Genomic DNA, 26,647 nt, shown 5'->3' on the forward strand with positions numbered 1-26,647 from the left:
TATCACACCGACTGAGTCTAAAGCTCTTCTCAATCGCTATCGATTCAATTGCTTCCTCTTGCTACTTTCTCCATCGGCGATGGCGTTGACATCGACTTGACGAGCTGACGAGCTCCCACCGTGCTATCATGCTACGGAGGGGCAGAGGGGCAACCCCAGTTTCCATCGACGAACCGGATTTTCCCTGGAGCATTTCTCCATTAAGGCCGGAGGAGCAAAACACCCTAGGTTTGAACCAATCAATCCTTTGGCTCTATCAGCCATGGAGCTAATCGCACCTCTGTCATCCTAGGCAAATCCTACCAACGGGGCCCATCCGGAGACCTGGCCCCGGTCGGAGCTTGTCCTGCAGCTGCAATTCAAATCACCGACCCCGCTGCAAGTATTTGTCACGGTCGAATATAATATACAAATATACACGTCGTCTGCAGGGCGGAATGGTCGAAGAATGGGCAACAAACGTGACGAGGGGCTGGGATGATAAGCGCTGCTGTCGATCTGCAGATCGGTTTCTTGACCGGCGTATTCACGTCGCCCACAGACCACGAGAATGTTCTACGGAGACTCTAGATACGGCGTAAACGCTTAGAGACAGATGGAGCTCTGCGAAAACTCAATTACTACCCAGGGGTCCTTCTTGTTTCGCCTGAAAGCTCCTAGGCGTTGAATCATGGCGCGAGCATCAGTTCACCCGACCTTCCCACCAAAAGCGTTGGCATATGGTCCGTCGGCGGCTCCAAGTGCACACCAACAGAACCTCAACCTCAACTTAGTGCACAGTCCATGCACAACAATTCGGTGATGAGCATTCGTCGAGAGCAGGTCGTGCCTTGGTAATTTGAGAGAACTTCATGCGAAAGAACTTTATTCCAGACGTCTCAGGATTCCGCATACAGGAGGATGATGTTGTTGCATTGGAAATATATATATATATACGAGGACTAATCTCTAGAACTTCCGAGTCGCCTCAAGACAATACGCAGCACAATGAATGAATGATCATGCATATCTGCCAATCGAGGGCAGCACTGGTCCAACTCAGACACCAGGTATCTTCGGTCCAATGTTAGCCCGGCCAAGAAGTATATGCAGCAGCAATATTGATTCAGCACTGTAAGCGAATGATAGATTAGACAAAACTGTCAACCAACTTGACAAATACTTTGGTCAGCGTACTCGTAAGCGCGTTCCGTGCTACCCAACAAAGCTCAACCTAGATCTCATGTCTGGCAGCTTCAAGCTTATCCGCTGCGCTCTTTTAAGCGATTAGCCAAGTTCATACCGGTGAACTGGATGGCTGGAGCTACATCCAGAGCAGATCCACAATTCTACCCACCTGCATCTGTGCGGCCATCCCATCCCTCGGATTCTGTCCGCCGTAGATCCTGGACTCTGCGCGCTGAGCGTCGCTCGCATCTTTCTGCGTCACAAATGCCGCTGGCGCATCCGCAGATACGGGAGGAAGACCTAGCGCTTCATTTCGATCCGCGATAGCTCTGATCTGAGCCGCGACGGATGCTCTACCTGGAGTCCTATGGAAGGCCCGACCCTAAGAACTTGATTAGTATTAACATATTCTCCTGTATCTGGAAGGGCAATGCAGACCTCCAAGTCATGGACCTCTTGCGCATCTTGCTGCGAGATACGACTGTCACCATTTTCCACAAGTTGATCCAGCTTCGCGTCAAAGCTCATCTGTGACGCCATAAAGTCTTGAGCGGTCGCTGAAGCGTCCCCTGGAGCACCGTTCAACTCTATTTCGAGCTGCGCGATCGCCGAGACGTCATCGGGCGTGATGCGCTGGCCGCTTTCGGCGGCGCGCTCGAGTTCTTCGATCGATGGTAAGTCAGACATAGTGAGATTGCGACCAAGTTGATGTTTCTACGTGTTTTTTTTTATTTTGCTGGCGAGGCTGGAATGATGTTGGGTGCTCGGTTTGAGAAGTGGTGATGGCTTGCCACACTGATGTCAGTATCGCCTCAGTCGACGGGCGAATGAGGACTTCGTGGCTGACTACTTCTGACACCCATCAGGCTGATACCATTGCGGAGAATGTTGAGCAAATGGGCCCAACGAAGGGCACTTGATGACACCTTTGAGGTTGACTACCATCGGTCTGCGACCAAGTCGCAGGTCACTTGGGTACTGAAGAGGCCCTTCCGTCAAATGTTATCGTAACAAACTTCGGGTTTGCATAACATGCTGGCTAGGCTCAGTACATTCGCGCAGCCGACCCTGTCTGCCTCCCTAGACGTTTTCCTGTCGCCCCAGGGTATCCTGTCAGGTAAACCTGAACAAAATGGCTTGGAATGCTACCTTCGCACAAAGTACCACCGCACGCATCGAGCCCAATATCGTATGACGATGAAAATCGACCGTCGGTGTTGAGCAAGGCATGAAGTCGAATCCGCGCTCGAGAACACCCGGCTGGTCTTCAACGAACGCCTGAGCGTTCGTGGCACGAGGGACATGCGAACCCAGCAAGCATGGACGTTCTAATCTGCAGCAGTTTGATACCGACCTTTCTGTAACGTCGACGCGAGATGTGTTGTCAACCGGCTACGACCATGTACCCGCGGCAAAATACCCGGTACCAGGTCGGTCTCGAGGACACCTTTTAATGTTACTGTATATTCATGTCACCAAAGGTCAGAGCAACTTCAAGTGTCGGCCGTCATACTGTAGCATCAAGGAGAGCTTCACCCTGAACGAGGACAGGGGTAATGTCCGTTGTGCCTTGATCGTTCGTCACCGTTCGTCCCCTTGAGACGCCAGATGGACGTTTCTTTTCTGCCTGCTTGTGCGACTAAGCTCGGCAACATGTGACTGATCAGGGGCCCAACGACCCTCTTGCGATGAGAAGGGCAGCTTCCTCAATTGCGTGGCAACGGGAGCGAGCCTGAGGAACTAGGCCCGTAGGTTGTGCTGGGATAGTGGTGGAGGACAAGGCAAGTAGATGGGCGCCAGCTCTAGCACGCTCGTGTCTGTCTTCATGACCTGGTCTGCGAGTTGAGGGCTTCAACCCTCTGCAAATCATTGTAAAGACAAAGATTCTCTCAATTTCCCACTGACAGTGTGTCGGTGGGAGTGTGTTTGTATATATAAACTGTTATTGCAACCAAGACCGGTCACCGGCGGCTTATTTATCCCATGCAGGAAGGAAAGATCAACCTCGCCACCTTTCAGGAGCAAACTTCAGTTATCACCGTCTTAACGGTCCCCGTTATTGAGCGCCAAGGGTAGAAAAGAGGCCGGTGAACAAACAGTGCCGGTCCCTCCCCGGTCATTGTGCAGGTCGAGGAAATAGCAGCCGGTACCGCTCCGGTCCCTCCCAGATCGCACTGCACCCCCTCTTCGAGCAACCTATCTAGGACTCGAGCTGCCGGGGTACTGCCAACTAAAGTGGCCAGGGCTTGATCACAGTACATTTGTCGACAGCGGTTTTCGCAGGGCACTCAAGTCTCCGTTCGGTGTGGTTGTACTCAGCCCTGGATTCGCTATCTGTACGCGGTCTGCAATACAAGGAAGGGACGTTAGCTTCTCTTGGAGCTGGTAGAAGTGGACATTAAGAAGTACCAACGTTTCTTGCGCCTCTCGCCTCCGACCTCTCTTACCGCATTCTTGGATATCGAGAGAGGCGCTTATGCTTCTGTTGTTGGAGAGTGGACGCCGGACTGAGAAGTCTCTGGTAATCACTGACGCGTTGTCCCAGGGAATTTGGTCGAAGCAATTGCGGCAGGGCGACACTCAATCTAAGAGTCTGCCCAAGGGTATGCCAGCCGGCACTTAGCAGCAGGGTCACAGTGGCCTTTTGTCAACTACATGAGAGTTGAAGCGGAAGATTAAGCAGCCTGTGCATTGGACCTGAAGCTGTGAGTGGCTATGAAAAAGCTTGTTCCTTTAGGTCCCAACAGTCTTAACTTCTTCGAGTTTTCTATTCACTCAACCTTCTAGCTCCACCCAATCTTCTTTGACTTGATTCACAACACTGGTGCTGAGTGAATTCAGACACTGGAAGTAATGCCTCAGAAAATAACATTAACCCCGTCTCAGAGTGCCCTGCCTGCCCTGCCTGCCCTGCCTGCCCTGCCTGCCACAACATTGCTATTTTCGAGATGGAAGACCAAAACACGGCTCTGCAGTAAGCTTCCAACATGGAGTTTTAGGAATCGGAGTGCTCCTCCAAGCGAAAGCGTCCAGGGTGCTTTCCGTGGAAGAACTGCTGAATGCTGATCCTTCACTATTCAACAGGTCTACTTCGAAGAGAGTGAAGAAGGCGTGTACTGCTTGCCGCCAACAGAAGGTACATCGACCTCCGCAAGTGTTCACACAGCTTGATTCACTATACTCTGCTAATCTTGCTATTTGACCAGGCTCGCTGTGACGCCTACAAGACCCAGCCATGTTCTCGCTGTGAGAAGCTGGGACTGGAATGTGTTCTATCTGAAGCGTTTCGGAGGGAACACAAACGCCAGTGAGCCCCGGAGGCTGTTTCTACTGAACTTCAGATTCTAATTCCTTGGGCCAGGAAGTTTGAGCAGCTGCAACAGGAGACTGAGATGCTGAGAAAGCAGCTTTCAACACAAGCAGTGACTTTCCATCAGCAATCCCAGGACTCCCCTACCTTGACCTCGGCCAGCCTTGCCGACGGTGTTGCCATGCGTAACGCAGCCACGAGCATAAATTCTGATGAAAACTCTGCTCTCTTCACCTCGCCCAGTGCTGTTACCCCTCAGCTTTTGTTTTCCGAACCCAGGCCCGACGCGCTTCCTAACCTTGCTGTTGCAACACTTCAGTTTCCCAACTCCAACACCCACAATTCCAAGCTCGCTGACTTGGTGCCTGGATCTATCTACAAGAACACTTCCAGTGGACAAGCTCGCCTTCAGCCAATGCAGCCTCCTGTCGGGATGGGGCCGATCGTCTCGAGAAAAAAGAGCCTTGCGCTCGCTGGCGTTGACCCGCATCGTACTCTACCGCGCACCTTGGGAGGAATGACCTTGAGCGGCGATGAAATCGATGAGATCTTCGACTTGTAAGAGATATTTCGAATTTCACCAGGCGCTAGCTGATAGTATTCTCCTAGATTTTACCGCCAGTACGCGCATTTCATCCCCGTCCTCGACGTCGGAACCGCACCAAACCTTGTGTACGACCAGTCTGTGTTCCTCTTCTGGGCGATCGTCGGCACTGCGTCGCGAACCTGCGCGAAGAACCCGACTCTTTTCTCGGCTCTCGTCAAACCCATTACCGATCTCGCTTTCCTCTCCCCCTTATCCGGTTGCGGTCCGTGGAATATCGTGCAGGGATTGCTCTTCGTGCTGAACTGGCCCTTTCCCAAAGAGGATGGCGGGGTGGACATCATATTTCCCTTGACTGGCTTGCTCCTCCATGTTGCGATGCAGCATGGGATGCATAACCCCGTGTCGAGCCATGAGTTCCACAAGACTAAGCAGCCGATGCCCCTGGTGGTGGATATCAGTCGTCGCTCGGAGCTTTGGGCCTACACTATCATTACATACCAGCGGTGGGACTCCTCTTCTTGTGGTGGAGGCCATTTCTAACTTGTGCTAGTGCTTGTTTGATGAAGGGTCAGCCTCCTCGTACCCTGCCGGACATGGCGCACGACGTCCAACAGCGCAAGGTGCTCTACCAGCACATGTCTCCTCACGTTCGCACCCGCATGAAGGCGCAGGAAGTCGTCACTCAGTGCGGCGCAGCCGTGAACAAATACGGTGTCCTCAACCTGACTGCAGCAAATGAGGATGGCCTAGACCTCCTTCTCGAAGCATACGAGCAGCGCGTTCTTGATCTACACATTGACGCCCCTACCTGTAAGGCATCTTCCACAAGACCTCAAATCCAACACTAAAACTCCCAGCAATGGCCCGTTTCGACGTTCTCGTGGCGACCCTAAGCGTCCTCGGGATGCACCTCTTCAAAAACCAAACCCTCTACGCCGACAATCGCCTCACGAAACTCGAAGCTGCCGCCTGCGCCGTAATCGACGCCGTGCAAGAAATGTCCCTCGAATTCGAATCCCTCGCCGTCTGCCCGTCCCAAATCTGGTTCGGCCTCCTCCTATCGGGCTCAATCCTCCTCCGCATGATCAAGGGCCACGCATCCGAAAAGGTCGACTTCGACAAAGCCCGCGAGTACTTTATGAAGTCGCTTAATCTTACGAAGCTCATGATCGTTACGACAAGCGATATGCCGACTAAGATTGTGACGTTCCTTAGTCATCTCTACAATAGTACCAAGGCGTTTAGGAAGGCAGATGGGAGCATCATGATTAATTTGCGCATTCGCTCGCGGCTTGCGCTTTGTCCGATTATTGATGCCATGTGGTGGTTTAAGGATGAGTTTGAGCCGCCTCTTTCTCGTACGTTTCCCGTTTCTTTCGTTTCATTTCAGGGAGGTTTGTGGTATCGTATCGCTGACGTTTTACGACTGCCTAGCCGCCGAAGAGAATAACGATGGTGTACCCCCTGCCATCGAGTCGGCTAATCTCTACGATGACCAGTTCTGGACGGACCTTGAGTGGGCGCTAAATATCCCCGAGTGAAGAACAGACGGCGACCTGTCCTGATCTTTTTCGACCTTTGGAGGGGAAGTGATAACCCAAGTTCTGGGTTTGATCATGGTTCGGGCTGAATGATTTGGTGATTGTTGGACTTGGTCGTCGTTGGATTAGATACCTAGAAGCGATAGATAGATACATAGGCCATGGTCATAGGGAATTTATTGCTTGTTCTAGAATAAAGTTTGACTATCTTATAGCCCTCATTGCCTTCATAATACTCCAGTATCATCGTCTTTAGGAACAAAGCGCATCCTGATCCAAAATATTTTTTTTTTTTTTTTTTTTTTTTTTTTTTTTTTTTTTTTTTTTTTTTTTTTTTTTTTTTTTTTTTTTTTTGTCGCTTCATAGATTAGATAGGGGCAGAGGAGTCACTCCACTATTGCACGGGGTAGAATTCTTCAGTAACCTGGTCAAATGATCCTTTGTCTCTTTAACCTGCCAATGAAAACCAAGAAGGCTTGTCGCGGCCAAGCTAGCGAAGCTCAAGCCCCGGCGCTACGGTCCAGTACATACATAGCCTATGTACCCCAATTGCTCCTTGGCCCGGGCCCGCTCGATAAGGTGCTGACTGAAGCTCCCTGGGAACCCGCTGTTCGTCGACTTGATGTTGTTCCTGATCGAAAGCGATTCCCGACTTGCTCGAAGGAACCTATATGGATGCCGTTCTAACAAGCGGCGAACTCGACACCGGCCTCTCTGCAGCGAGAATTCCAACCCGCTAGAACCATGTACTGATTGGAGTATGCACCGGTGCTTAGGCGTGGTCGAAGATAGCAATGTTACATGGAACTAATTTGGCGCCGTTTGGATTCTTCGTTGCCACAAGTCCTAGACAGAGAAGCGTTCATGGCGTTTTCAGAGGCCAGAGTCACATTGTAGTCCGAGGATTGGGGCCCAGTCAACCGCTTATCTGGGGATATCTCCGAGATATGGTACGACGTCGGTGATATCTGGAGAGCCTGACTCGAGGATCCTGAGGTCTATGTGGCCGTGAGATAGGATGGTGAATGGCGGGATCGGTGACATTTGGACGATAAGCATTGATATTGCTGCAGGTAATCAACCTAACGAGGAACATGGCCAGTGAAAGGGCATTGAAGCAGTTAGTGACCCTAGTCGCGTGCTTGTATCGCGCACCAAGGAACTAGATTGAGTTGGACCTGTCAGTTGTTGATAGAGAATGCGACGTGACGTGCCGTGGTTGATAAATGCAGTGCTACCAGACTCGGAAGGTGCCAGGCGCGACTCGGAACTCGAGTCCTTAAGTCTCCCTCCCTCTTCCCTTCTCTCCTCCCTCAAACATCGCTTCTTTCCTCATTCCATCTCAACCCTCACCCATTGGGTTACCCCTCAGGATGGAGGAGAAAGATTCACTCCCCGTCCGGGTCACTTCGGCCGATGACTCTCTCCCAGAGAACACCCTCGGCGGCGATGGTGCTACTGCGAGCAACACCGTCCACCAGCTCCGGCTAATCAAGGAACAACACCATTGGGACCCAAACCTTCCTGATGAAGTTGCCGAAGAGATCAACGATGCCCTGAACACTGCCGATTCAAAGACTCGCCAAGAGATTGCCAATGATCTGCTCGAGAACTCCCCATACCCCGAAGTGCGTGCCGCAGTCTCCAACGAAGATGAGGGTGGGCAGTGCAACACGATCCGTGCCTGGGTGATTGGACTCTTGCTCTCGACCATCGGGTCCGCGCTCAACATGCTCTTCTCCATGCGCCAGCCATACATCATCATTCCTTCTTACGTCGCCCAGGTTGTCGCCTACCCCATTGGCGTGGCCTGGTCCAAGCTCTTGCCAAATAAACAATACAAGGTCTTCGGAGTCAGATTCAATCTCAATCCCGGTCCATTCACCAAGAAGGAGCATGCCATCTCTGTCATCATGGCCAATGCTACCTTTGGCGGCGGGGCGGCGTATGCTACCGATACCTTGCTGGCCCAGCGGGCCTTCTATAAGCAGCGCTTTGACTGGGCCTTTGAGATCTTCACGACCATCTCGACACAGATGTTGGGATTTGGTTTGGCTGGGTTCTTCTACCGCTTCTTGGTTGACCCATCCGCTATGATCTGGCCGTCTACACTGATCAACACCTCCCTCTTTACTGCACTGCACGACCACAACAAGCCTGATCCGGCAAGAGTTTCGGGTTGGACCATTGGTAAGTACCGCATGTTCCTGTACTGCATGACTGGCTCGTTCGTCTGGTACTGGTTCCCTGGGTACATTGCGCCCTTTCTCAGCGTTTTCGCCTGGGTGACATGGATCAAACCGCAAAACGTGGTCATCAATAAGCTCTTTGGCGGTTGGACTGGGCTATCGCTCATTCCGATAACTTTTGACTGGACACAGATCTCTGGCTTCAACTTCAGTCCTTTGATTTCGCCCTGGCATGGCATCGCCAACACCATAATCGCCCTGGTCGTTTGGTTCTGGATTCTCACTCCGGCTCTGCATTTCAGCGGCTACAAATTCGCCAAATTTCTTCCCATCAGTGACTCCAGCAGCTACGATAACACAGGTCAGGTGTACAATGTCTCTCGTATCCTCAAGCCCGATATGACGTTAGACCTGGCAAAATATGAAAGCTACTCTCCTCTGTTCCTGTCAACCACGTTCATGCTCAGTTATGGTTTGTCTTTTGCTGCCATTATCTCAGTCCTTGTCCACGCCGGCCTCTTTCATGGAAAGGACATTTGGGCGAGGTTTCGGCGCGTCGGCCGCGAGGAAGAGGACATCCACGGACGTTTGATGGCCAAATATGAGCCAGTCCCACTTTGGTGGTATGCGGGTGTCACAATTAGTATGATGGCAATGGGTCTCGGGGTAACACTAGGCTACCCAACGCACCTTAGCTGGTGGGCCTTTATCATCGCGATGATCATGGCAGCACTCTGGTTTGTCCCCATCGGAATCATCCAAGCCGCTACCAACATCCAAATTGGCCTCAATGTGATTACTGAGTTTGTCATTGGTTACATGCAGCCCGCTAGACCCATGGCGATGATGCTTTTCAAGACCTATGGATACATCACTATGTCCCAAGGTCTGTACTTTTGTCAAGACATGAAATTAGGCCACTACATGAAGATCCCACCAAAAGTGACATTTACCGCTCAAATGATCGCCTGTCTTTGGTCTTCCGTTGTTCAGATATGCGTGATGAACTGGGCGCTTGGCTCGATTTCAAATGTGTGCTCCCTTGACCAAGTGAACCGCTACACCTGCCCCAACGGGCGGGTCTTCTTCAATGCCTCCGTCATTTGGGGCACCATTGGCCCGGCCCGCATGTTCTCTCCAGGTCAAATGTACAGCAGCCTACACTGGTTCTGGCTTGTGGGCTTCGGCCTCCCAGTCGCCATTTACGTCGTCGCCAAGGTTTCTAGGAAGACCCGGTACGCTAAGTACGTCCGGCTCCTCAACGCCCCCCTTATCTTTGGCGGAACCGCGCTCATTCCTCCTGCCACCCCTCTCAACTATATCTCCTGGGGGATCGTCGGATATATCTTCAACAAGTACATTCGCGACCGGTGGCGTGGATGGTGGATGCAGTACAACTATGTTTTGTCGGCTGGGCTGGACGTTGGCCTCGCTCTCAGCACGATCTTGATCTTCCTTACGCTGAACCTGACCAAGACGGACTTCCCGAGCTGGTGGGGTACGAACATTGCGGTGGATACTATGGATGCGGCAGGGACGGCGGTTCAGGTGACTGGAGTCAATTTTGGACCGGAGGAGTGGTGATCCGACTGCCACTCATTTGTCTGAAGATTGTAGTGTCTAAGCAGGTGGATATTACCATGGGCTGACTTTGTCTGAGTATGTATATGAGGCTCGGTATATGTTACGAGATATGTTGTTATAACTGAATGCAATACCTCTTAACTCGACCATGTCCTATGTACAAACCGTATTACACCTTAGGTTCGATTTCACCTCCTCAACATACACCTCACACCAATACCAGTCCTCCCTGCTCTACCAATTTATACTCGTCTGGTCCCAGTCTCGCATTTTTCTCTCGATCGCCGCACTGTATCCCTCCACGTGGTATGTACCCCCCATTGGGTGCAGATGGCTGGCGTTCATCGCCTAAATCGTATAGCCGGACATGAAAGCCAATAGCCGCAATACCAAACATTGTTTGTATGTTGCCCTGTGCGTTCTGGGAAGTTGTCATGATGGGTACCCGTTTAACTGATTGAGGAGCTGGGCCCAGTCATTAGGGCTTGGATCGAGGTCAACATTTGTGTTACTGGCGATAGGCCGCTTCGCTTCGTCTCCGTGACGACGACTTTGTCTCGCCTGGTGCCCACATTTTTGGCTATACCAACATTGCTGACAATGGCAGTATCTACCCGTTGCTGGCCATTTGCTGTAACATGAGACTCTCTTTCAAGACCAACATTGCATGGCGTCGGGTTCTCGAACTGAACTGAAAGTATATTTGGAGGATTTCGGACCATAGCCTCAATGGTCGACTAAATCCTTTCCGGTCGGGGAGGGAGGGGAGGCTGGCCTTGTATTTTGTGTTTGTAGTAGACGGTAGTAGAGATATTGATACTTGAAGTCCCCTTTCAGTGGGAGACATGTAGCAATCGATGAACTTCGAGAATATTTTTGCCAAGAAGGTGGAAGAAGATGTTGAGAATCGGTGTTTGAGCGGCCGGGATTGTTGGAGCCAGGCCGGCCCCCTTCGCTCCTCCCGCAATCAAGTAGTAACTGGTCTGTTGGGAGCTTAGGTACTCTCAGCTTCAATAGCTGCGGCAAACGTTCCAATGCCAGACAGGATGGCGCAACGACATCTGCTACTGGGATCCATTATCTACAAGGAATGCCCGGCATCCTATATACAGAAGCAAATCCACTTTGTCTACACCTTCAGAGTGACTTCGCCCTTTTCAACATAAACCCCACTCCAATACCAGTCCTCCTTCCCGCCCTCCTGCCCATTATCCAGCCTCAACTGCCCAACGTGCCAGTCCTGCGAGTTGCTCTGCGCATCCGCACTAACGGCCTCAACAACCAGCTTCAAATCCTCCCCACCCGTCGAAGTATACAGCGCCACAGTCCCGGCATCAAAGTCAATGGCGTAAGCAAAGTTGTACCATACACCCGCCGTCAAATCTGTCGACCACTGCGATGCCCCGCCGGCGTACCAGGCTAGTTTTGAGGCGGAGTCGGAGGATCCGCCGTATTTGAGCTCAGTGAAGTGGCTCTACAAACCAAATCGTTAACACCCGCCTCATATATCGCTAGCGACTATGTCTAAGACACGTCTCGAGAGAGGGGAAGGGAGGGGAAAGATGGAATCATCATCATACCTCGAAAAAGCCCACCTGATGCTCAAGACTAACATCCGGGAAGTTCTCCTCCTTGACGGACAAACTGAAATGATAGAACCTCTTGCCCGCGCCCAAATCCACTGTGGGGCTCGCAGTATTGTCAATCTGCGGAATGAGCTCGCTCCGCATCATCGTCTGCCCGTTCCATGAGGAGGTCGAATCGATACTTATCCGGACGCCTTGAGCATTGTCTTCTGCGTGCGCGGTGGAGTTGGGGTTTAGGTAGTCTGGGGAGACATCGAGGTAGGTTGAGGTTTCTGAGTCGCCGTGGATGTACCATTGGTAGGGTGGGGTTTGGGAGGACCAGGACCCTAGATTTCGTTGTTAACACCGTTGAGATGGCGTGAATATGGAAGAAGGCGAGATACATTTATCAAAGTCCTCAACGGCATAAGACTCATTGAGAAGTCCGCTCCAGAGGATTTCACCCGCTGAGACCGTGGTCGCGGCGGAGAGGAAGGGGAGGAGAGTTGAGATCGAGATGGGTTTCATTGTGGCGATTGCTGAAGAGAAGAGCTTGGCTTTTGCTTGGGTTACTTGGTGGATTTGCTTGTGCTGGCAGCCTGCGCTGCGATTTTATATGACGTCCAGGGCCGCAGATGTCAGGGACTTTAGGGCTGTTTCGGATTGTTTCATGTAGAGTACTCGGCTCCGTCGCGCCGTTGCGGAAGCGTCACGGATGAATTGTTGAATTTACTTCTGACAGGATTTAGACACGGAGCAATATGCTGCAAAGTTATTTCCGTTTTCTGGTTGAAGAGGATCTGCAAATGTGGTTTCGGTTGCCCCTTCATGTCAGAGTTTTGGGTGTGTAGGCCGCAGCCCAGTTCGTTTAACATTAACAGACCGCCGCAACCACGATTTCTACTCTATAGTACATCTACCGAGCCAGAGGAACGATACCAATCTGCACCGTATGGATAACGAGGATTCGGTTTCATAGGTAAATATGAGCGGGCATTGGGGATGAATCATACTTTGCTATGACCACAGTCCATGATAAGATACAAGGCAGATGCAACAACAAACAAATGGAATTGTAGAAAGCCTGAAAGAGCTCGCTTAAAGAACAAAACCAACCGTAAGATTCGTACAGTAAGTATATCAACCCGGTTTCTGTGGACGCTAATAAAATTCAAGTACTGTCTATTGATACCCCATCCTCAACAGCCCACGGATCCGGGGGTATTCCTAAACCTTAAATACTAAACCCCATTTCTGATGCACCAATCCATCCTCATAGTTGTAGGTCTTATGTGTAAACACCTCCTTGGCGAGTTGCTTGGCCTTGTCCTTGTCAAGGAAGTCCATAGCCTTCTTCTCTTCCTCCCGGTCAACGAAGTGACTGGCCATGCTACCGAACATCACCTCAGCCTGGGCGTAGCTGGCAGGCTTGCCTGCTTGGTATTAGATACAGCATAGCGACACGTAACGGTGCAAAGGTCAAAGGCCAAGAACGTACCGTTCCTCTTGATTTCGGCCTCATAGGCTCTAGCGGTTTCGAAAGAGGCGAAACCGGCGAGCAGCTCGTTGGTGAACACGTCCCTATATTCCTGGTAGGGAGTGTTACGGGGCTCATTCTACGGCTCCAGACATATCCTCCCAAGTAGATAATTGGCTGAGACTTTTCGAGATCAAAGGGCAGATATTGTTAATATTATGTATAATTGAGTCAACTGACCGCCGAAACACTCCGAATAATGTTGATCTCTTTGCTTTTGAAGCCATTCTGGCCGCTAATGGGCGTTGTTCAGCTGCAGGTGATGCTGCAAAGCAGGTAATGTCAACCTCTTTGTAGCTGTGATTGATCGCTATCATATCATGAAAAAGAGTATTACACCTTAAATCAATCTGCCAAGCCTTTAAGGCTCCATTCAACTAGTGCCGCATGGATCCGGCTCAAGTAGCTTTGTATCACCTGTCTTTCATAGGCTGTGCAATTTTCAATGGAAGGAGGTGGTTGCACAAGTTGGAACGTGGTTCCAAGCTGCAAAATGTTCGTCCTGCATGCCTGGAGCTTCACTTTCTATGCCTCTGCATTTTCCACGATACCCGCGCCAAAGCTCTGCGTGGTCCTGAAAGGCTATCCAGACCTCTTGCCTTCGCGTATGCCCATCGTAGACAGCTGACTTAGTTCTCCTGTTGATGCGCACTATCGGACTGAGTTCTCTCCTTTGACTAGGAGACGATGATAGCGCGGCAAAACAATTCTTAGATAGGACCAGGGAGGCACTACTGTGTTCGAGGCTCTGGGGACAGCTTTCGCTTTATACATTCTTCCCCAGCAACCAATGAGGGACAACCAGTTCTATTACAACCAATTCATGGGTCCGCCAAAAGCGATATCATACCAAAACCCTAACTTCTTGTACAATTCATCCAAGGGTTACCAACGGCCATGGACGAACCTGGTACACTCGTTAGTGCCCGCCATTACCAGATTCGTCTCACCGGTCCCATCATTCACTTGAAGTCCATGTAACTCTCGGACCCTGCATTAGTCCCGACGTCAAGAATGCCCGGCTATATTGGCATCTCTGCAGCAGGGTCAAACTCAGAACCCCGCCATCGTGTGTCCTGGCTAGTAGATATGGCCTCCCCAGTGTTCCCCAGTGTTGTATCGGAGCCGAGGTTGTTCTTAGGTTCCACACTGCATGCCCTAAAAAATGCCTTTTGACTACTTTAAACACGTTGCCTATATCCCCGACACAGGTTAACATGGGTTGACTATGATTTTTAATGTTTGTCAAAAGCGCGCATATACTCTAGACAGGCCCTGGTCGTCTAGCCCAGAGGATGGCGTGCAAAACCTTGCTAAGTGCGGAAGGTTGAGTGTCTGGCCACCGCGGAACCACTGGCACGGATTAACAGAGTTCATAATGACATTCATTAACTCAATCTATACATAGTTGAATACGACAGATTTATGGCTAACTTCGTATAGGTATATCCGGTCTAATAAGGCAAGCCACGAGCTTGACAAGCGTATGCCCTTGGCAGGCTTATTTCAGCCCAGTCGTTCCAGCTTCCCTGTGCGTTTATTTACTGTCTGACCCAGGCCATGTCCTCATGAATCGTGCATTATCTTGAACTTCCCTTTACTAGAGGCTAGGGCTGGTGCAGCTCTGGTTGCGGATGGGACTGGCTTGGTGCTGGTATATTGACAGCTCGGTCAACAGGATGGGGAGTCTGTTCATAGGCGGCGACCCGCTGTACCTAACCAGGCCTATGGACTAGCCGAAATTCAGTTTTGAATTCAGAGGTGCCAGCAGCTACTCTGATGCAGCCACGCTCTACGCCACTGGCCTGGCACCCGAATTAAAGTGCAGATAGAAGGTCAAAGGCCAGCATGGATGTCTTAGCGAGTGTGCTATGTATGATTTACATGAGCGCGCAAGCTTTATACTGGAGTGCTAACTGGCTATAATATTGCAACACTGCTGTTCCATTACATACAGACTAGCTGGATAATGGTGTATAAACCGGGTTACAGCAACTGGAGCAATGCCCTAGCGCGACTCTCAGCCATAACGCCAATGCCACTGCCGTTGTAGGGCCTGCCTATTTTAGCAGAAGCGAAAGCCCGCCGCGCGCAGAGGACACTCTCTACCTCCTGAACCTTTTTCTCCCACGAAACATCGCTTTCAGGCGCGGTTTTCTGCATAAAGGCCGGGAGCCCGGCGATCACCTCAGCAGGACCAGGGTGTCTCTGCTGTTGTTGTTCCTCAGATGCACTGTCAGTAGATCCTTGGCAAACCCTGACAAAAGCGTATTGTAGCATGCCGTCGCTTGGACTAGAACCAGAACTAGAACTACCACCGCGGTGATCTCTATGCACAAGCACCACCCAGCTCCCGGGGGGTATATCTCGCAGTCTGACTCTCTGGTCCTCCCGCGCGAGGCCGTAGTCAAAGAACCCGGCGGGAATAGGGCGCACGGCAGATTGACCTTGTAACCATTGCGGCGGGAGGGCCTCATCATCAACGGTAGTGGTGTATGCCGAAGCCGGCGTGTATGCGAACCGCAAGATAGCCTTGTCAGGATCTGAGCCCGAAAGTGGATACGAACCCAGGGACAGAATGTATGCCAGGAACCGGGCGGCAAAGTGCTCGGGGGTTAGCAGGGTATTAGCCAGGGAATAGTAGGCGCTGTAGCTGTGACTAGGACTTGCGTCCGCGTCTAGGATATCTCTGCGCTGGGAATCCACAAACGTGAAGATGTGTACCATGGGGAGACCGTGGCTGATTGTCGAACTCGCTGTTAGGAACTTGCGGCTGCGCAAGGCTGTTGAAAAGGCAGAGGTCGCGTAGTTTGTTTTGGAGTGGAGCAAGTCCATGCCTCCTGATGCCCCCAACAGCCGCGAGCAGAAACCAGCCGAGGCGTTGTCACTCTCCCGGTCCGGTGGCTGCAGGAAACACAGCTGCTTGAAGAATGACTGCGTCAAGGCCGCTGCAAGATGGTCGATGGCTCCCTCCAGCTCAAACTGATCCACGCAGAGACTAAGCGCGGACGCATCCCGAAGCTCATCAGACGCAACAGCAGCAGCAACCACGCTGGGCTTGACATTCCGAAACGCAACCCAGTTGAGATGCCTGCGTCCGGCGTACGCAACGCGCAAAAGATAGCCTGCCATCTCAGACGGGCCTAGGCTATCCGGCACCTCTTCCAGCCGCTGCCGGAGCTGCTCGCCGAACTTGGAGAGTTTTTCGAATTTGCTGAGTGTCATTTTCTCTAGGGATGGATCAGCGGACTCCTGAGTAAGAGCAAGAAGATTGTCGATGGCGTGGTCTGTATCGGCGTTTCGCACTGGCTCGTCTGATAGGGTTAGGCTTGAGGATGTTGTGCTCGCTTCGTCTTTTCCGTCCAGGGACAGATCTTTCGGCGGGTGGTCTATAGTGTAGCCTTCCATATAGGATGGGGATCTTGGAGCGGGTGAAGGCCAGAAGTCTGTTACGGATTAGAAATGCGTATATGTTATATGGAGTAAACAGACATCTGGAGATACTTGAGACAAAGCCTTTCAAAGAAGCTTGAGGCTGGTCTTCAAGCTCCGGTGGCCAGATATCTACCAAGTCAGCACTGCATCACCCTACCCTGGCAGGAAGACATACAATCCAACGCCGCAGCATCAACAAGCGGCCTCTCCTCCAGTCTCCGGACACGGGGATCATTCTTCAAGTGGTCAAAGTCCAAGTACTCCCCCAACCACTGCCGAATAGACAATAGCACACGAGGCCTCGGGCTGGTGCGCACAATATCCGGCTCCCTCTCAGGCGGCGGATCCTCAACAGGATCCCAGTCAAAGGCATGATACTCCACGTCGCCCATATAGCTAATCGGAAACGCCGCGACGCCGTACTTGACACCATCAAGGTCCGAAATGTCAAGCACAACAAGCCCATACTCGGCGCAGTCGCCCCGGAACACAGTGGCCAGCGGCTGCAGCTGGACGTCGCCCGGGCGCGTGCGGTGGTTGTTGCGCTTGAGATTAGGTCTCGTGGCAGTGCCGTAGTCTTCGCCGTCGCTGTCGTCGCGCAGTAATCCCAGTATCAGGCACGTTGCTGTAAAGGGGAACTCGGCTTCGGCGCACCACGGCAGCAAAGGCTGCGGCTCTGTCTGCTCGCCCCAGGAGTAGCCCTCTGGTACGAGGAACCGCGGCTGCGGCGTGTCTGGGACGCTGGGGCGCTGATTCGCATCGGGCTCGTCGGCGCCCTGGAACTGAGACTGGGTCTGCGACTGGGACCGCCGATACCAGTCCCCAGCGAGAGCCTTTTCTGCCTCTAGCGGCGCGCGGTTCGCGGGGTCCGAAAGGACATTAATCAGCGCGAGGGTATCTGAAACAAAGTAGTCCACGCGCGACACGAATGTCTGCTCGCCTGAGATGTCGTCGTTGCCCTGGCGGTAGGCGATGGCTAGGGTGCGGGTGGTGCCACCGGGGCCGACGTTGGCGACGATGGCGAAGAGGAATGAGCGGGGGCAGAGTTTGCATAGGTTGGTGTATTCGCGTGGCATTTTTTGTTGATTTGGAAGTTGATAGGAGATGTAGAGTTGGTTTGGAGCAGCGGTTCTGGCTTGGGGCGAAAGAGGGGAAGCCTTGGCCTTAGTAGTCTACCAAATTAATTTATAGACTATCTAGCTTTCTTTGCTGATGCGATGGATCCTTCTGATGCAACCATTCCTTTCATTCCTTACTCTTATTAATGATATTTCTGTAGTGGCGGTATCCAAAGGCTCGTCTGACCAGCTTGGTACTCGCTGCTATCTCCTTCCCGTGATTCCTATAATCAATAGACTAGCAGTCAGGCTGTAGAAGAACCTTGATTGAAATGCGGACCCTTTCACAAAGTTCTCTCAGATCCCGCAGCGGGTCTATCGGATAAGAGCATCTCGATTGCGATGGGAACAGCCGTATCCTGGGTGCAGGGTATGTGACCCGGCCGTGTCATCTACAGCAACTAACCATTGACAGCTCTATATGACAACCAAAGCACCCTTGGCTTATTACTACCCATTAGCAAAGATTTTATGCTCACGATACCGTCTATAGTTGACAATCCGTATGCACAGGTGGATATCCGCGTGCTAATTCTCTATCACGGTGCCCTACACAACGGGATGCTTCTCAGCCCTGGTGTCAGCATTTCAGACAAAAACAAGCATTCTTTATTCTTCTACCGCAAGATACTGCAACTCATGGAGTAATGGCTATCTCAAGACTAGATCAATGAGCTTAGCTCGCATGTTTTATTCTGGATGGTCAGTCACGCCTCTGGTTAGTTGTCTTTAACTAATAAAGTAGACTCATGAAGCATATTCTTAGCTCGATTTTAATCTTGCTCATCGAGTACACGGCCATGCATGCCGAATCGCGCGGGATCTTGGGCTTTTGCAGCTAGACATAGATGCTCCATTTCCTCCTCCCTTCCATGAAAGTTTCTCTCGGCCAGCAGAGACTCTGGGTCCAGTCTACCGAGACGTGCACCGAGTCTATTTCTGGCACATTTTAATAGCAACTGACTACTCTTTCCGACATCATCTCTACCGACCCGGTGTTATTGACCTGGGGACTTGGAAGGTTGGCCTTCCTGATTTTTCGACTAGACAGTCTCTGAGCAATGTTAACCGGGATACTAAAGTGTGCTTCAAGGCATCGCAGAGGTTGTCTCTCCTAGAATTAAAATACTCTGAGATAGAGAGTGCGATGGGCGCTCATTCGAGCGAGCCTAAAAAAGCCAGTATAAGTGAACTTGTATTAGAGGTTATGGATATACTTTCCAAGTAGGATATTGTGAGCAGACACTTTCTCTGTTTAACTCATACTGACTTAGTCAGGAGCGATCATTGATGCAGGTTTCCTCAAAAGTCAACGTGTGGCTATATGCTCACTTGATCTGGCGCACAGCGTCAATGATAGCTTTCTTCCTCCGAGTACAGCCCCGCAGCGGCATATAGCCAACTGAATCAAGCAAAAGGCTCGAGTATGAGGCAGCTCATAGGTCAATACGGGCTTTGCAACGTATCCTTGAATTTAATCAGGACGGACTCTACTGGAACCTCGGGTACTGCGAATTTGCTGCAAGTGCCAACTCATGCTGACAGCATGTCTTCGGTATTCCAAATGCTTCTTTACTGCCGCCCTTGGCATACTCTTTGCCAATCTGCTCACATACAGCTCCCAAGAGCCCGCCGCGTCCGACTTGGATCTTACCACAATGGTGCAAATAATCGCCAACAAGTGTGCTGATGGACGTCCTGAACTAAGATCACTAGACACGTTTCTCCAAACAAGAGAACCGAGAACGGAGACGATCAACTCTGATACTGCTGAGGGCCCATTCTCACAAGACGAACTGAATTTCCTGTCTGCAGCAGGACTTGATGTTGCAGATCTCTATAAAAATCCCCACCGAGCGGTTCTAGCATTAGAAAAGATGGTCTTCACCGAGCCAGACCCCCATCGTCAAAGGTGGACATTCCGTCCTAATACAGGCCAATCACCTCCGATACCACATCCTCGTAACCTCCGTCCTCCCCATCTTCTCCTGCAGCTGAAAAATCCCATAAGGCAACGCCTCCGGCGTCGGCGGACAACCTGGAACATAAACATCAACAGGAACAATCCGATCCACGCCCCGAAGAACACTATAACTGTAATGATAGTACCCGCCGCCATTCGCGCAGCTCTCCATGCTAACCACCCACCTCGGCTCCGGCATCTGGTCATAGCACTGCCGCAGCGCAGGCGCCATTTTATTCGTGACCGTCCCCGCCACGATCAAGACGTCTGCTTGGCGAGGTGATGCGCGGAAGATTATACCCAGGCGTTCTTGGTCGTAGCACGGCATGGAGACGTGCATCATGTCGATGGCGCAGCAGGCGAGGCCGAAGCTTAGGGGCCAGAGGGAGCCTTGGCGGGCCCAGGTGATGATTTGGTCGAGGGTTGTTCTGGTAGTCAGTTTGGGTCTTTGGCTGGATGGCGTTTGGGCCTTACAGGACGTATTCTGCGGTGTTGGAAGGTTTTTTTTTTTTTTTTTTTTTTTTTTGGCGAGGGCTTGGGATCTCGCGGGGATGGGGGGGGGTTGTCTTGTCGGGGCGACGGGGTTGAGTATGTGCGTTGGGTGAGTGTGGAGGGTCTTGCTGTCGAGATGCGGCAGGTTGATTTCAAGGCTGGCAGCAGGTTGCGCGAGAGTTTTCTTGAGGCCATCTCGAGTCTGTGACTTGAGAAATAAGGTGGGAGGGACATTTCATTTCAGATGGGAGTATTTGTATACCGGACCCTAGGACTCTGCCAAGTGTCCGAGGATCCCCCTGCAGCCATTCCAGACTATCTATTGGTGGATGGCGATATTTCGGACTTTTGCCAAGTTCCAAGCTCGTAGTGATTGGCTGCTCAGCGAGTATCAGGCTGGTCTGCGATATCTGATTCCCGTTTGGTTGCTTCTACCTACAGCGAGGCAGTCACTGCCCCCTAGGAGAAGAGAGACACTTGTACAAAAGACAAACTTTGGTACCATGCCCAGCTATAACATCCCCTATACATTATTACACCCTCACAAACACTAACTAGATAGACAATACAATGCAACGAAACAAACTCACCCCCTACCAACTTCACCAACAAGGCTCCAAAGGCAGCTCAAACAACGCAACGCCCTTGAAATCCACCAGGTCACAGAGCCCCGAGCAAATATTGTTATCCTCGTCCAGCAAAGTAGGCGAATACCGTTCACCATCCATCTCAATCTGGAACCCGCACTTACCCCAGAGCTCCGGCCCCTCGTCAACAAACGTGAGTTCGGCGCCGCACTTGTCAGTCGACTCGTTGTCCTCCGAGATGTCGCAGATCTCGGGCGTGCCGTGGATGCTCCCGATTCCGATGGCCTTGCCGTCGCATTGAATGCCTGGCGGTGGGTTAGATTTTTTGTTTCGGATGTGGAGGGGGTGCTTACCTGGTTCGTAGACGCTATGCTGGAAGACGTTGTTTTTGCCCGTGCTGGCGGAGACTGTCTCGCCGACGCATAGGAGCATTCTGGGCTCGGGTCGGGCTCTGGCTCTGGCTCAGGTTCAGGCTCAGGCTGGCCATGCGGGTTCTCCGGGTCCTTAGGGTCGTAGTAGTCCGGCGGGTGGCTGATCTCCGGGTCCAGATCGCAGTGGTATCCCCTACAGAGCTCTCCGCCGCAGTGATCGTCGCTATCACACTCAGGCGCCGACGGGCCCTCCTCCCAGAAAATGTTCTTCCCGGGGCCATTGTCGCCGGGAACATGCGGGCAGGTCCCCCCACCACCACCAGACTGCCGTCGCCGTCTAGCGGGATTACCGCTGCTTCCAGCCCCGCAAGGCTCGACGGTCTGGCCTGGGTTGTCCGGCTCGTCCTCGAGGTTGTCTTTGATGGACGGACACGCCTTGGCCCAGTCTTCAGTCGACCCGTAGTCGCGGAGACGGCTGTGCTCGCCGACCTGGCCGTTCCAGATGATGGGGCGGCGGGCGGCGGCATCAACGTTGTGGTTGAGCACGGCGAAGCGGCGGGCAAAGAGCTGGATGAGCTTCTTGACGTTGCTGGGCTTGTCGAGCTGTGACTGCCAGGGCGAGGGCACCGAGCGGAAGTAGCCCACCAGCGCGGCGACCTTGGGGGCGGCTGCATGCGAATCGCAGCATGTCAGTCAAGAGTCAAGATATGAATTCCAGGGGTTGATACATACCAAACGAAGTGCCACTGCAGGCTCTCATTGTCTGGCCGTTGTCCCAGAGCTCGTCGCCTGGGCAGCGGACGTTCTCGCCCGGGGCAAAGGCCGTGACCCAAGGTGAGTAATGGGAGTCGCCGGCCCGTTCGGTCTTTCAGGTTGAGGCGGAGACCACGATCATATTGGGGAGGCCACCGTAGTAATCGTCCAGGTCACCGAACTTGGCAGGGTATCTATATTCAGGGATGGTAGCCCCAGGCCTAATGTTGCCGGCTGCCGCGACCAGCACCACGCCTTGCTCTTCAAGCTTTTGCAGGAGATGTCCAGAACAAGCGACCGTTAGCAAATCTCTAGCTCGAGGGCAGAATGAGGCAAAAGTGCTGCTACTCACGGAACATGATGTGGAACATGGGCGTCCTGAGGGCGGGACTGTTCTCGGGGCCCCAGGAAAAGCTCATGTTGACGACCGCCTTGCCCTGCCTCTTCTTCCGCTTGACATCATCCAGAATGTCAATGAGCTGCGAGATGACCCGTTCGTTGGGGAAAAACTGCCAGTTCTCCATCCTTCTGCTCGGGAGCTCGGTCGTGACAATGACCAGCGTGCACGACGGGCAGATGCCCAGCTGCTCGCCGACGATCTGGCCGGCAACCCCAGAGCCATGCGTGTACAAAGGCAGAGACGGCCAGTCGGGCCCGAAGTTGTGCTGGGGGTCAAGGTACTCGATGCTCTTGCCTGCGAACTCCTGTGATGGACATTGTTAGCAGCCTGTCTGTACAGAGCGTCCAAGAAAAAACCGGGTACCCGTTGTAGATGCCGTTGTCGTGGACCATGTACACATATGAGTCCTTTGCGCTGGCCGTGTCGTAGTGGAACGTGAACGTGTCGCTGTTGGGCCTGGCCGGGTCGAAGCTCGCGCTGCCCGGCGCACCCCAGATCTCGCCTTTGGGCAGGGAAACTTGCGAAGCGCTCCAGTAGGGCGTGTTCCGGAAGGCGTGGAACTGGTCCTGTCTCTTGTCGAGTGGCTCCGGGAGTGTGTCGTTCACCATAACATCAGGGTCAAGATCTGGCAGCTCTATTCTCTTGTCAAGCTTGTCCGTGGCAGGGAGAACATCCCAGTCAAGGACTTCCTCATCCAGAGAAATGGGGGGCCCGCCGTTATAGTTTGTCTCTTCGTAGTAGTAGGCGTACCCAACGTCAGGCTGTCCAGTTAGTCTATCCATCCAGTCAAGGGAAGTAGAAAACCAACCGACTGCCTCAGCTTATCCATAGTATCCTGCCCAAGCATCGGCACCCAATAAAACGCCACCCAGCTCTCCGTCGTCAGTCCCACCTCCACATAATTATCGTACCCCTGCAGCAGGCTCGGGATCGAGCCTACATTCTCTGGATCCGTGGGGTAGACAATAGCCGGCGCCGGGCAGCCCGCTTCAGGCGGTTTATATGCGCCGTCCGTGGCCGTGGGCTGGGTGCAGACTGGGGCGGTGGTCGTCGTGCTCGACTGCCAGTCTGTCAGGGAGCAGCCGTAGACGGTCTCGCAGTCGGCGGAGGTTGACGTGGCCGTGGATATGACTGTGCCGATGAGAGTCTCTGACTCGGTGACGGTTGTAGAGCAGCGCTCGGCGGACTCGGTTTGGCAGGGGGGTTCGTCGCTGTATGTGAGTTTGTTGTCGCGGCCGACGCTAGGTAGTCAGTAACTGAGGCTCTTATCATGGGAGGGCAGGTCTTACGTGATTTCTGGCCATGGGGGAGGCGTTGGTTTGGTGGTCCACTGGGGGTTTGGAGGGGGGCCGAGGATGTCGGGGGTTGGTGGTCCACTCCGAGATCAAGATTAGCCTCTATCCAGAGGTTATAAGGGAGTGAGCTCACGGTGGGTAGATTCCTGGAGGGAGGTTCCATCTGATCGACTTGAACCTGCCGCCAGCGCAGATCTGACATGATTAGAGTTGCTGCATGACATGACTGCTGCAGACATACATTGAAGAACCACAGGTCGCAGCTCGTGATAATCCCGCCGCCACCGTCGTCGTCGTCGACAGGCTCGACAATATAAGGCGGATATGTCCGCCAGGTAGGCAACGTCGTCGGGGCGGGCTATATGGCATCCATTAGCTTCTAACTGGAAAACGGCAAGCGGGAAAGGGTGATACGTACCTCAGAGGGCTCAGGCTCAGCCGTAGCCGTGATCGTAATCGGATTGGGGAATTCCCAGTCTTCACCCTCAGAATCATCGTCATCGTCATCATCACCACCAGAACCACCACGCAAGTCTTCATAGTTCTCTGAACGGCGTTAACGTCTCCACTGGGGTCGGCAACAACACCAAAGATGTGGCTTGCCGTGCAGTGGCCCGCGCATATCTCGAGCGCCGTCCTCGAGGTTTGGCCTTCAAGAGCAGCGACCAACTGGTCCAGCACGGAAGCAGAGGTCTGTATCAAATCAACTTGTGAGCCGGAATACAAACCGACCAGCGTCCCGCGGAGGTAGGTAAAGACGATGTTCTTCGTTCCGCAGCTTGCTGCCTCCTGCTCGAGGCTTCCCCGGAGGGCCTCTGCAGCGAGAATCACGTCTTTGGTTGCTTTGCTGCTGAGGGGGTCGCTGGTATTGTACTGTGTCATGGAGGCCGTAGCACTGGACGCAGACGCCAGACTGCTGGCTGCGGATAGCAGCACCAGTCTGAATGCCCACATGGTGAGACGGTGTTGGAGAGTATTTTTTGGCGGCAGGACGAGGCTCTTTATCTTCATCCTGTAGCCACTATTGCAATATACAGCACAACCAATGTATCTAACCGACTTGGGGCATCTCCCTGCATGCAGCCCGATCCTTCTGGCTTGGGATGTACCTGATAGTGGCGTCGCCAAGCAGGCCATAGTTCTAATCTCCGGCGTACTCATCGATGCCCAATTGTGAATGTAAAAGGAAGACAAAATACAACGTCGGTTAGCAATTTTGATCCTGCAAGCATGAATGTTACAGCGGACTTCTATTAGTCCAAATTTGCCACTCCGTCAATATAGACAAGGCCCTATGCTCGGTCTGGAGGCCTCGATTAATGCTCAAGGGATTACTCCTCGGGCTCAAACATAGAAGTACCGCTTAGAGATATAGATACAACTACTTATTTAGCCCTCTCTCAAAGCCATTCAACTAACGGACGTAGAGTTCAACTACAGAGTAGACTGGAGGCATGGAGCTAGTCGTTGGGACAGTCTCGGGGCCCTTGGGCTCATATGTAATACTCCGGCAGATGGCTGATCTTCGCTCCGTTCAGGATCAGTGATATCAGTATCTGCTATTTAAGAAACTCCCGCGGATTCTCGTGCACAACACGAGAATTGTGATTCTCCAGGAAAGGCGTCTTGGCGGCATACCCCGTCACCCGGTGCAGCTCCGCCAACTCCGCAGCAAGCCGCCCATCCTCCTTTGGCCATCGTATCAGGGCCCAGTTCTCCCAATGCTTCCGAAGCACGTACACAGGAAGGATTGTTTTATCTTTATGCGCAGTCTCGTAGTTGTAGGTCGTCGCGGTTGATGTCGATGTTGATGAAAATCCGATTACCCCAGACTTGACTTGGATCGCGAGGAAAAGGATCCGGCGGTCGCGTTCCCAGTCGGGGAAAACCTCGCCGACCGCGCTGTATGCGGCGGCGCGACAATCTTCGGATTCCAGGCTTGTTGTTTTCGCTTCGACGATGATCCGTTTGGCGTTGTTTTTGAATATCTGCTCGTGAAGAGCAGGGAGGTTGGACATCTTCGAAACCTCCTACCTACGGTCGTGGCAAGGCCCAGCCAGGGCTCGGCATCAGAGCACGACCGCTAAGTCATCCTGAGCGCCTCAAGAAAGGCCCTCTGCTGGCTTCGCAGAATGGCCGAAGATGACCCCAGCTCGCACCGCGCCTTTGAAATCAGCTATAGCTTTATCCGGCACATTGCGAAAGCCAAGGGGTACGATATGAAAGGCGTTCTTTCGCCTGCGCTGCACGAGCAAGATCCGTCACGGTTGACGTCGGGTCCAAGTTCGTCGCCTGGGAGTCGACAGCGTAGGGACGAAGCGGCGGAATTGTTCTCTAGGAGACGCGCTACTAGTAAACGCCAGAACGAGGTGATGAGCTGCGGCCAGGCTGTGCGGTCTCGGAGTCGGATTGGGGGCAGCAGCAGCAGGAGGTGCAGTCTCCGTTTGTGCTTGATGCGGCGTTGTTCTCGGCTGATATGTGATTATGCGACTCTACTCCTCAAAGTGTTTTGGGGAGCGGGTCAACGCATGGCGTTATGATGCCTTGGGTTTGCGAGGCTTCTTATATCACCTACCTGTGGCATGGAAGTCTTGTCACCTTTACGCTGACCGAGTTGCCACTACAGACTCCTCTTGCTCTTGCCATTTGGGTTCAGCTCTGTGAGAGATTGATACTGAGTTTTGCCCTGGTGTTATGGGGCTTTCCAGCTAAAATCCTTGGTCCTCTTGTTGGCCTGTTTCGCAGACAACAACAATGAATTCCCCTAACTTGCTTCAATGAAGTCCTCTTCTA

General features: G+C 52.6%; 9 protein-coding genes across 9 annotated transcripts; 3 read left to right on the forward strand and 6 right to left on the reverse strand.

The window, feature by feature from the left end:
* Positions 1–1,213: 1,213 nt before the first annotated feature.
* On the reverse strand, positions 1,214–1,854 carry BDV17DRAFT_279242 (uncharacterized protein; the record flags this gene model as incomplete). Its single annotated transcript, XM_073759685.1, has 3 exons — positions 1,214–1,255; positions 1,337–1,549; positions 1,606–1,854. The coding sequence occupies 3 exons, from the start codon at positions 1,852–1,854 to the stop codon at positions 1,214–1,216; spliced, it is 504 nt and encodes a 167-aa protein (XP_073619727.1).
* Positions 1,855–3,681: 1,827 nt separating this feature from the next.
* BDV17DRAFT_299454 (uncharacterized protein) lies at positions 3,682–6,565 on the forward strand (the record flags this gene model as incomplete). Its single annotated transcript, XM_073763876.1, has 8 exons — positions 3,682–4,141; positions 4,252–4,303; positions 4,374–4,474; positions 4,529–5,035; positions 5,087–5,527; positions 5,575–5,834; positions 5,882–6,382; positions 6,459–6,565. Exons 1-8 carry the CDS (start codon positions 4,116–4,118, stop codon positions 6,563–6,565), a joined length of 1,995 nt encoding a protein of 664 aa, XP_073619728.1. The 5' UTR covers positions 3,682–4,115.
* A 1,373-nt stretch (positions 6,566–7,938) lies between these two features.
* Positions 7,939–10,338, forward strand: optB (small oligopeptide transporter, OPT family; the record flags this gene model as incomplete). The annotated part of the gene is made up of 1 exon (XM_073761129.1): positions 7,939–10,338. The coding sequence occupies one exon, from the start codon at positions 7,939–7,941 to the stop codon at positions 10,336–10,338; it is 2,400 nt and encodes a 799-aa protein (XP_073619729.1).
* A 1,129-nt stretch (positions 10,339–11,467) lies between these two features.
* Positions 11,468–12,431, reverse strand: BDV17DRAFT_287270 (glycoside hydrolase family 131 protein; the record flags this gene model as incomplete). The annotated part of the gene is made up of 3 exons (XM_073761130.1): positions 11,468–11,812; positions 11,919–12,250; positions 12,308–12,431. 3 exons carry the CDS (start codon positions 12,429–12,431, stop codon positions 11,468–11,470), a joined length of 801 nt encoding a protein of 266 aa, XP_073619730.1.
* Positions 12,432–13,130: 699 nt separating this feature from the next.
* Positions 13,131–13,667, reverse strand: BDV17DRAFT_287271 (DUF3759 domain-containing protein; the record flags this gene model as incomplete). The annotated part of the gene is made up of 3 exons (XM_073761131.1): positions 13,131–13,336; positions 13,402–13,484; positions 13,621–13,667. The coding sequence occupies 3 exons, from the start codon at positions 13,665–13,667 to the stop codon at positions 13,131–13,133; spliced, it is 336 nt and encodes a 111-aa protein (XP_073619731.1).
* A 1,611-nt stretch (positions 13,668–15,278) lies between these two features.
* Positions 15,279–17,414, reverse strand: BDV17DRAFT_252397 (uncharacterized protein). The gene is made up of 3 exons (XM_073756538.1): positions 17,051–17,414; positions 16,933–17,004; positions 15,279–16,886 (listed from the first exon to the last, which is right to left on the reverse strand). Exons 1-3 carry the CDS (start codon positions 17,265–17,267, stop codon positions 15,427–15,429), a joined length of 1,749 nt encoding a protein of 582 aa, XP_073619732.1. The 5' UTR covers positions 17,268–17,414; the 3' UTR covers positions 15,279–15,426.
* A 2,519-nt stretch (positions 17,415–19,933) lies between these two features.
* BDV17DRAFT_279247 (NuoB/complex I 20 kDa subunit family protein) lies at positions 19,934–21,467 on the reverse strand (the record flags this gene model as incomplete). The annotated part of the gene is made up of 3 exons (XM_073759686.1): positions 19,934–20,384; positions 20,943–20,959; positions 21,456–21,467. The coding sequence occupies 3 exons, from the start codon at positions 21,465–21,467 to the stop codon at positions 19,934–19,936; spliced, it is 480 nt and encodes a 159-aa protein (XP_073619733.1).
* A 3,700-nt stretch (positions 21,468–25,167) lies between these two features.
* BDV17DRAFT_299460 (uncharacterized protein) lies at positions 25,168–25,895 on the reverse strand. Its single transcript, XM_073763877.1, has one exon. The coding sequence runs from the start codon at positions 25,870–25,872 to the stop codon at positions 25,414–25,416; it is 459 nt and encodes a 152-aa protein (XP_073619734.1). The 5' UTR covers positions 25,873–25,895; the 3' UTR covers positions 25,168–25,413.
* A 91-nt stretch (positions 25,896–25,986) lies between these two features.
* On the forward strand, positions 25,987–26,336 carry BDV17DRAFT_287275 (uncharacterized protein; the record flags this gene model as incomplete). The annotated part of the gene is made up of 2 exons (XM_073761132.1): positions 25,987–26,161; positions 26,218–26,336. 2 exons carry the CDS (start codon positions 25,987–25,989, stop codon positions 26,334–26,336), a joined length of 294 nt encoding a protein of 97 aa, XP_073619735.1.
* Between the last annotated feature and the right edge of the window lie 311 nt (positions 26,337–26,647).

Source organism: Aspergillus undulatus, assembly GCF_047715775.1.
Source record: "Aspergillus undulatus strain CBS 261.88 unplaced genomic scaffold BDV17scaffold_4, whole genome shotgun sequence".
NCBI classification, from domain to species: Eukaryota; Fungi; Ascomycota; class Eurotiomycetes; order Eurotiales; family Aspergillaceae; genus Aspergillus; species Aspergillus undulatus.

Bases quoted from the DNA above. Each gene is read 5' to 3' on its own strand.
- BDV17DRAFT_252397 (XM_073756538.1), bottom strand. From the start codon at position 17,267: ATGGGCGACGTGGAGTATCATGCCTTTGACTGGGATCCTGTTGAGGAT. The intron at 17,005-17,050 runs GTATGTCTTCCT...CTGACTTGGTAG, and splicing joins TGATGCTGCGGCGTTGGATT to ATATCTGGCCACCGGAGCTT. The intron at 16,887-16,932 runs GTCTGTTTACTC...AATCCGTAACAG, and splicing joins TGTCTCAAGTATCTCCAGAT to ACTTCTGGCCTTCACCCGCT.
- BDV17DRAFT_299460 (XM_073763877.1), bottom strand. From the start codon at position 25,872: ATGTCCAACCTCCCTGCTCTTCACGAGCAGATATTCAAAAACAACGCC.